Source organism: Hibiscus syriacus, unplaced genomic scaffold (genome assembly GCF_006381635.1).
Source record: "Hibiscus syriacus cultivar Baekdansim isolate YM2019G1 unplaced genomic scaffold, ASM638163v2 tig00002880_pilon, whole genome shotgun sequence".
In the NCBI taxonomy this organism is placed as follows: domain Eukaryota; kingdom Viridiplantae; phylum Streptophyta; class Magnoliopsida; order Malvales; family Malvaceae; genus Hibiscus; species Hibiscus syriacus.
Window position 1 is genome coordinate 889857 of NW_024061952.1, and position 9431 is coordinate 899287.

General features: G+C 32.8%; 1 protein-coding gene across 1 annotated transcript; it reads right to left on the reverse strand.

Moving 5' to 3' along the window:
- Positions 1 to 103: 103 nt before the first annotated feature.
- LOC120161986 (biotin carboxylase 1, chloroplastic) lies at positions 104 to 7506 on the reverse strand. The gene is made up of 17 exons (XM_039172187.1): positions 7342 to 7506; positions 7169 to 7239; positions 6641 to 6966; positions 6278 to 6419; positions 5384 to 5482; positions 5232 to 5288; positions 4583 to 4654; positions 3795 to 3884; positions 3268 to 3327; positions 2176 to 2361; positions 2004 to 2096; positions 1846 to 1927; positions 1458 to 1564; positions 1061 to 1136; positions 658 to 704; positions 510 to 572; positions 104 to 432 (listed from the first exon to the last, which is right to left on the reverse strand). The coding sequence occupies exons 2-17, from the start codon at positions 7217 to 7219 to the stop codon at positions 385 to 387; spliced, it is 1599 nt and encodes a 532-aa protein (XP_039028118.1). The 5' UTR covers positions 7220 to 7239; positions 7342 to 7506; the 3' UTR covers positions 104 to 384.
- Between the last annotated feature and the right edge of the window lie 1925 nt (positions 7507 to 9431).

Genomic DNA, 9431 nt, shown 5'->3' on the forward strand with positions numbered 1-9431 from the left:
AGTTCAGCAGTAATGAACACAATAAAATCAACATGTTGGAAATATATGGCTATTTGTTTTGCACTTACTTCCCTGACATAAAATGTTCCAAGCGCTATGGAAATTACGCGCGTACATTCAAGAATAAAATCACAGTTGAAAAACAGAATTTGATCAAAACAGAGGAGCAATAAAACGTCACTAGACAATGTATCTTAGAATGTCAGCTGAACAACAAACAGGAGCTTGATGAACCCCACTCTTCTACCCGGGATGTAGTTTCACGTCTCAGAATCATCAATGAAAAAGAATGGCTTTTCCACTACCAACATTTCAAACAACAAGACAGCTACATGGCTTATACCACAAAAGCTGAAGATGATGACAAGGAAGATGGCCAACCTTCTAAGCAGTCGCACTAGTCAATTCTTTTGTGACAGCCATTTTTTGAGGCTGCAAACATAAAACAAAGTGTTTTAAGCTTTTTTGCATTTTTGAACATTTTTTATTGGAAACAAGCAAGTTCTTACCGCGGCCAACTCTTCTTCATGTTTTGGAATGAAAGCAGTGTCAACCTTTCCGTTTCTGAAGTCCTGTAAAGTGTTGCATGTTAGATTGAATACTTTTTACCAAAAAGTATAATATTCTCCAACTAAACATTAACAAAATATTACCAACCTCAATATCAAGGATGAGTTTATGGTATTCAATCGTTGTAGGAACCCCTGAAACGAAAAAGTACAGATTTAGGATATTCTTTGATGGGTAGAGTTTTGCTAGATAACAAAAACAAAGAAAATCAAACGGCTCCTTTTGGTCCAAACAAGTTCAATTGCATGCCTGAAGCACCAACAGAAGTCACACTGACAATGGTCGATGAAAGTGGATCCTCTCAAACACATGCTTATAGTCGCTTTTTTTTCTTTCTAGTTATAGGTTTCTTCTCCCATGCCCCATGTAACCTTATGCATTTGAATGTTTACAATAATTGACTAAAGATATATGAAAACGCTAATGATAAAAAATAATAAAGCTCATGAAACAAAGTTCAAATAGTAAACCTTGGTCAATAACCAAGTACCTGTAATCACAGTGTCATCAAGTGCCCTTTTCATGCGCTCAATTGCTTTTTCCCTTGTTGGAGCCCATACGATAAGCTACATTAGAGTAAATAGTTAGAACAATATCAAAGGTAGAGAAGCAGCGCCCAAGGCCATTTTCATATACATGAATCAAACATACATGCAGTTCTCCATGAAAGTTTTTGCTTATGTTTTACTATGTTAAGAATTGCCTTCAAAATTGAGATAATTCAGTTTACTATAAGCACCTTGAAATAAGACAAATTATGGTATTCTCATTACTCCTTCAAGAAACAAAGTTAGAATTTTCTTCTCTTCCACAATATGACCTTAAGGATTTGCATCAAATTGCTCGTATATACATAATCTTAATAGTACAATACAGATTTTACTGACCTTTCCAAGTAATGAATCATAGCTTGGAGGAACTACATAATCAGGATAAACATGACTATCCATTCTAACAAATGGGCCTCCAGATGGCAAGTATGATGTTATTCTCCCTGTCATTAAGAAATCAGAGGAGGAATTTAAACAATCAAACTATTAGACCAAGTACTTCCATTTCCTCCCTATTCTTTTGGTTGCTTGAGAACATCCGATAGAAATTGCGGAAAGATTTGTGTAGCAACTTCGAAAGTATAAAATATATTTTTTAAATAAAAAGTAAATGATAGTCTATAATGTTACTATAAGCATATGCAAGCTTGAATGATAGTAGCAAGCAGAACCTACTGCCAGAGTAAGTACAAATGAACACAAAAAAACAGAAAATAGGACATACCAGGTCCAGGTCTGAACCCTTTAAATGCATCTTCTGCATTGATACGACATTCAATTGAATGCCCTCTGAGCACAATATCTTCCTGCAAATCATATGAACAGTTGAATATAACGTGTTTGATGCTCCAAAACTTTTAGCTGAAACTTTTAATCTCATACCTGTTTGTAGCGAAGTTTTTCTCCCATAGCTACACGAATTTGTTCTTCAATCAAGTCAACAGAGGAAATCATCTCAGTTACAGGGTGCTCCACCTGAGTTTAATTGACAAAAATACATGATTAATACGCCAATAGGTAATTCATGAATTAGAATTCCCAGTCCTTATTCAACCTGGATTCTAGTGTTCATTTCCATGAAGTAGAAGGAACCTCTTTCATCTAAAAGAAACTCGATAGTTCCTACACCAATATAACCAATAGAAGCTGCTGCTGCAACTGCTGCATCGCCCATGGCCTTACGTAACTCTGGTGTCAATGCTGGAGAAGGTGCCTCTTCTAGAAGTTTTTGATTCCGTCTCTGCATAGCAAGTTACATTCAACAAAATTTTTTGTCAGTAATCTAGTTATTCTTTCTTTAACAATTAAGAGGCAAGGGGGTAAGAAATAACACTGTGCTGCCAAAAGATTGGTTAATATCCGTAAACTGCAGCAAAGATTTGGGAAATAGCCACCAGACTTTTGTAAAGCATAGTTGCTCCATTTAAGAGAAGGGTACAATATTTGGAGGCTATATCAAGAATAGGATGCTTTAATTTCCAAAAGGAAATGGTGATCTGATCTGCTTGAAAATCAGTGTTGATAAAGCCATCCAAGGGTTATCGAGTAAAGTTCGGATTATCTTGGGGGTTTCTAGCTGGAAACTATTCCTTAAAGTTCATATTGTTATTTAGGCTCCATCAGGTGTTACTTTTGTTACTTATTTTTACTTTCCTAAAGTTGGCATAAAATATAAAAGTCAAATACTAAAAGAGAAGAATGCTAGATTTGTTAATAGTGCATAAAGTTTTAAAATGAGCATCAATTTGCACATAGTTGTTTCATTAACAGTAAAGTCATGTTTTTAGTTATTCATTAAAATTAAATTTGTAGCTTTTAATTCTTCAAGGATTTCGCTGACTTTCACAATCAAATGTATAAATTGATTAAAGCAAAAAGTAAGCGAACCCTAGCCCACCATAAACATAAGCAGGCAAGCCTTTTCAAATATGCCCCACACCCCAAAGAATTTGGAGGAATGGAGAAAATTTAAAATCTCTAAATTAGTAATTATGGATTGTTTTGCTATTCCATAAAACTTCAGCATCATAAAACTTCAGCATTCTTGTTAACTCTTTTCTAATTGTTAAAAGTGATTTCTTTATAAATTTGGTTTCAAAAAACAAGATGCAGATAAGTTAGAGAGAACTAAACGTAGTAATAGTACCTGGATGCTGCAATCACGCTCACCAAAGTGAACAACATTACCATATTTATCTGCGAGAACCTGCAAAACCATAAAAGTGGTGCAAGATAATTAAAAACTTGCATATAGTTTACTTTTAACAGAGCATAAGAAGCACAGGGCAGTGTGGCTTAACCAACAGGTCAGTACTCATTATAAATGTTACATATACAAATTATATTAAGTTATCAAGAAAACATACTAACTATAAAGGTGAACAGATCTAGACTGCCCTCCAGATTTATGTTACTAAAGTTTGATTCAAGCACATGAAGAGAAGTGAAATTATACAAAGCAACCAACTACTAATTGGTCTAGTGGGATGATATACTAGACCCCTTAAACAACGTCCAGGATTCGAATTGTGATGTTGTGAATGGAGCAAATTAGGTTGAGAGGGTCACTCCAATAATGGATATTTACAATACACAATCCAAATTAGTCAGCCAATGGATGGAATATTGGTGGTTATACCCAAAAATAAATTATACAAAGCACAGAATAATCACCTGGAACTCTATGTGCCTTGGATTCTGAATGTACTTCTCCAAATAAACTCCATCATTTCCAAATGCAGCAGCAGCTTCACTTTTGGCTTGCTGTTAGATGTACAAATCAAAAGAAAACTGAGCACAGATATTTCATTTAGATAAAGCGTAATTCAATTCTTTTGGATGACATTAATTTATATTAATCCATAAAAATGAAAACTAACTACCATTTTAGAGTATATATGAAAAATAAATTTCATGTCACATGTTATATAAACTATTGATCAAGAATAGACATGAAATGTCAAAAAAAAAAGTCCCACGTAACCTAAGAAAACAATGTTCCTTAAAGTGAAATCTACGAGAAATACGGCAGAATTGGAAGTACAATATATTTTAAAAAACAATATTTGATGTTGCTAGGGTTTCTTCGAGCTGCTTAGCAGGTTCCGTGACTGTAACTGTAAGTAACTGCTTCAAGCTGTGAAACTAGCAACCCGTGAACATTTGGGTCAAATTATCAAGGGCCAGTCGTTTTCTTCGTTCACAGGTTCCAAAATAGGGTCTAATGATTATAACTACTCATAACAAGGGGATTAGAGCAGTAGAAAAATTAAATAAGGATAAGGATGCATTCCATGATTTCTGCACTTCCCCGGGAGGCAAAAAAAAGAAAGAAAAGAATGGTCATGATTCATGAGCCAAATGGCAATTGACATGATTAAATAAATTGCATAAAGCCAAAAACATTAAAAGAGAAATATGCCAACTAAAATAGTTGGAGCAACTGATATTTGAAGAAATACCTGCAATAACTTCACAAACTCATCAGGTTCTTTAGCAAGACGCATCCCACGCCCTCCACCACCAGCTGTCGCCTTGAATCATAAAAGAAAAAACAACAAATAAATTAATAAAATTTTACTGAATATGACACATTTCAATGCAGTCTCATAAACAGGAGTGCCTTCTTGACACTCAAAACATATTTCATAGCTGCATTTTGGCAGCTATGCCATAAAAATAATACAATATTCTGGCTGGCATCTTTTAACAATGAAACACGTTTGAAACACTAAAATGTGTTGTAGCAATTAAATGACACCCAAAAATATTAGGAAATGATCAATAAGTGGTCAGATTTTGCAACGATTCTAAGAAGTTGCATCTAGATCAAAAGTGAGGTTCATGAGCTCATGCTTGGAAAGGATTCAAAATTTTCTTTAAACCAAAATATTTTGCTTTTTCCATCATGTAATCCATTAGGTTTGTTACATTTGGAGCACTTTGCCCTCTGAATTAGAAAAGAAAAAGATTAACTGAATTATTAAACAGAATTTTCTAAACAAAACCTAAGTTAGCTAGAAAAATGCCAAATTTCCATGTTGATCGTTGAGCCAGTAAATTATATTGAAAATAGACCATATGTTGATTGTTAGGGATCAGAATAATCACCTTGATCATCACGGGAAAGCCAATCTCATGCGCAAGCCTGATTGCTTCCTCGGTACTCTATAATAAACAGAAAGTTAAGTAGGGACTGCAAACTGATCATATCAATGCTCTGCTTGAGGTTGCATACACAAACAATTGACCAAATATAGTACCTGTAACAAACCGTCACTTCCAGGAACAGTAGGGACACCTGCATTCTTCATTGTTTCTCGGGCAGTTGCTTTGTCACCCATGACACGGATACTGTCAGGCTGCCAAAGCATAGCCAGAAATCATTTCTTCAAATTAGGACTAAGGATGAGCAAAAACCAAAACAGTACCCAAGCTGTAAAAATTGAGCTAAAAAGTATTATATTAGTGTAGTTTATGACCCATCAAATACATAACTTAGCCATTCTCAACGCAGAATGACTACATATTTTAATCACAAAATGAACCATTTCTGTTAATTAAATGCTAAAAGCAAATGACTCCAACTTAGAGAAGAGACTAAAGTAAATGCACAAAACTAAATCATAAAATCCTACCTAACAACAGTACCCCATGCCAATAGTCAGATTCTATACCAAAACACCAGAAGTGTACATCCAGGGTAAAGTTGGCACCAATTTAGAACAACAACAATAAAAAGGACAATGGTATGTATTCTCTCATAAGTGGATTTATGAACTGCATGTAAATATAACTAACTGAAATCTAGAGTAGTTAGAGTTTTTTTTTAGAGAAAAATTTGCTTTTAGCATCTATTTCAAACCGGCAAACACTTTTATATTCAGGAAGCCCCTTATTAAACATAAGGTTAATGTCATTATAAGGTATTATTCAAGTACCAAATGAAGGTTTATTAGCCTCATCAGAAAGCAGAGATTGAAACTCTAGATATCAATATTTTATCCACCATACGTGGACAATGTATTCTGCACATTCATTATTTCTGAGCAAGAAAATAACAGGTTAAATTAGTTTTTCCAATCAATTAGAGAGATAACAAACTAGATTTCCAATAATAAAAGTATTCTCACGTGAATTAATAGTTTGGTACTTACATTAGGCCCAATAAAGTTTATTCTGTGATCTCTACACATTTCCACGAAGGTTGCATTTTCAGCAAGGAAACCATATCCAGGATGAAGCATTGTACAATTACGGCTAATTGCGGCGGATAGGACATTTGGAATCAATAAATACCTGAACAAAGACAGTTCAACATAAAAAAAAAAATATGCTGTTTCAAGTGCTAAAACTGAATAAATAGTTAAATACATAAATGAAAGTCGAACGAAGATCATTCGACACAGATAGATAGGAAGTAATAAGACAAATTAATAGTAAACTTTGATGGAAAAGCTAAGACAATTATTAAAAAATCTGATTAAAAACCCATAGAGGCTCAAGTTATGACTACTCACGATTGACTGCTCGGTGCTTCACCTATGCAAACCGATTCATCAGCCAATTTCACATGGAGTGCATCCTTATCTATTGTTGAGTAAACAGCAACACAAGGTATTCCCATCTCATGAGCAGTTCGGATTACCCGGACAGCGATTTCTCCTCTATTTGCCACCAGGATTTTCTCAGCACGACATGTAGCACCAAGAGCTCCTCCACGCTTACTGGATTTACATCTAACTTGGGTTGCCTGAGCTATCTGCCTGGGAAAGTTGATCCTGCTTCCCACCATAAAGTTACATTGGGAACTCCTAATACCTCTACTCCTCCCCAAGAATAAGCCCTTCAATTGGAAACAATAATATAAACAATAAATGAAAACTAAAGGGACCCTCTTTGCTTAACAACATCTGATAAAGATTGGAGCTTTGGAAATAACCGATTCCAGGAAAGTAAACCCAAATTCCAAAATCAAGTTCTTTACAGAACCATTGAAAGCATCAAACAGATGGAACAAAGTGAACCCCGAATAGCAGAAAACTTACAGGAGCTGAAGTGACAGATTTGCACATAGTCAGTGAAGCATCCATTGCCATACTGAAAACAAAAGAAATGCCTGCAACAACAAACACCCATTTCAGCCATATCACGGATCAACATGTCTATGCATAAAAAAACACTGAGAATCAAAGAAAGAGAGAAAGAGAATGAAAGATACCAGTGAAACCGAGGGGAATGGTGGTGCAGAAGAAAGAGAAAGCTAGGAGGGATTGATTGATATAGAGAAGATTGTCGATGGAAACGAGGCTTTAGTGTTAGTGTGAGGGTATTGGACTTGGATCGAATTCTCCGCCTACAATGGTTGTGGATATCAGCCCGACATCTCTGTGCTTGACTTTTTCTCTAGGCTTGCTTTTCTCTCCACTCTTCCAATGAGATCGTTCCGCGTTTCTATTTGTCCCCACCAACCCTGTCATGCAGATCACCCAACCAAAAATTTCCGCCTTCACAATCTTTCCCGTGCCTTTCACGAAGAAAATTTCAACTATTCCTCATTTCTTGCATACTATTTATATCCGATACAATCTGCTACATGTTTCAATGGTTTAATGCTATGCCTACCAACATAAGATAGAAGAATTTTATGTCATTTACATTTTCAAGAAGTTACATTAAAACGATAAAAATGTGAAATTACAAGATTTTAAGTATACGAAAATAAATTAATAAGATGAAATGAAAATAAAATACTCGAAATTTTAGGAGTAGAACATAGAACATTTCCTAAGTAGATCGTTATGGAGTATTTTTCAAGCAAATACTTATAACAATTAAACAAATATCAGTAGCTAGGATGAATTGAATTTTTCCCTAATGATATACATTCCAAATTTTGTTTGTTGAGCTATGGTGCATATACTTCAATTTTGGATAAATTGTGCATTTAGTACTTAAACTATCAATTTTGGTTCGTTTTAATATCTAAATTTTTTATTTTTTTAAATCATATCCAACGTTTAGTTTTAATTTCATTCAATTACTCAATCAAATAATCACCTAATTATCATCTTTAGTTTTAATACATTGGCACGGGCCACACAAACAAGTGAACAGTATATATTCATTATTATTCTTGATTTTGATTTTTTTTACCTTTAATTAATTAGTTTTTTCTTAATATTTTATTTTAAGATAAAAAATATTTTTTATAGATAAAAATAATCAGTTACCAAAAGATCAATGTTTCAAATAAATACCTTTTTGCTCAAAAATAAAATATTATAAGTCAAAACAGTCGAAAAATAAAGACTAAAATAATTATTTAATTAAATGTTAGAGAATATGTTACTTTAAAATAAAATAACGAATACCAAAATATTTTTAAAAATAAAATAAATTAATTATTTAATCAAATCTTAAAAATCACTTTTTAATATTATATTTAAAAATTAAATATCATATTGTAAATATATATCAAAATTAAATACTTAATTATACACATAAATATTATTTTTAAATTAATAATCTACTTTACTTTTAAAATTTTATAAATTTATTATTTTTTAAAAAAAATAAAATTTATCTTTAATGTAAAATTATGTCGTTTGTGTTAAATGACACACCATAGATAGATAATAAAATTAGGTATCAAAAGTTACGAGTATTTATGAATGACAAAGCCAAGTGGAAGGGATAGTGAAGAATTATTTGTAGATTTCACAGTGCCAGGTGGCAGTCAGTGATAGGTCGGATATTCATTGGGAAACCAATCAATGACATCAATTTAATTCAATTTTAAATTAGAATTAAGTTATAATTCATAATTTATAATAAATTATGAGTTTCTTTAAATGTTATTTGGATATATGAGTGCTCCAAAAAATCTATAAATTTATGTTAACAAAAAATAGTAAAAAACTTAAAATACAAAATAATAATAAAAAATTGAAAATATATAAAATCCTTAAAACTAGACATTTTTACTAAAATAATTTCTTTATTAATATGCTTTGATAATATGTGTTCAAAAGATCCGCAACTATTTAACAATGGACGTTCGAATACCATGTGGTCGCTGAAACTCGAACATAAAACCTCTAAGAATAACAATCATATTTTTAACAACTTAGATCGTTTAATTGTATAATAATATTTTTTTATTATTTAATAAAATAACACTTTAAATAATTATTTAGGAAATGACACATTTTCAGATCCAATGTCACATAAACAAAAGATGCATTCCATCAACAATATTTTTAGAAGGCATGTCTGACTGAATACGTTGTTTACCTACGCGAGACACCA

What these genes read in the sequence shown, in the direction of transcription:
- LOC120161986 (XM_039172187.1), bottom strand. Translation starts at nt 7,219, where the DNA reads ATGGCAATGGATGCTTCACTGACTATGTGCAAATCTGTCACTTCAGCT. An exon ending in GAAGTGACGGTTTGTTACAG is followed by an intron (nt 5,289 to 5,383) that starts GTACTATATTTG and finishes TGTTTATTATAG; the next exon opens with AGTACCGAGGAAGCAATCAG. An exon ending in ATGATTCATTACTTGGAAAG is followed by an intron (nt 1,137 to 1,457) that starts GTCAGTAAAATC and finishes ACTCTAATGTAG; the next exon opens with CTTATCGTATGGGCTCCAAC.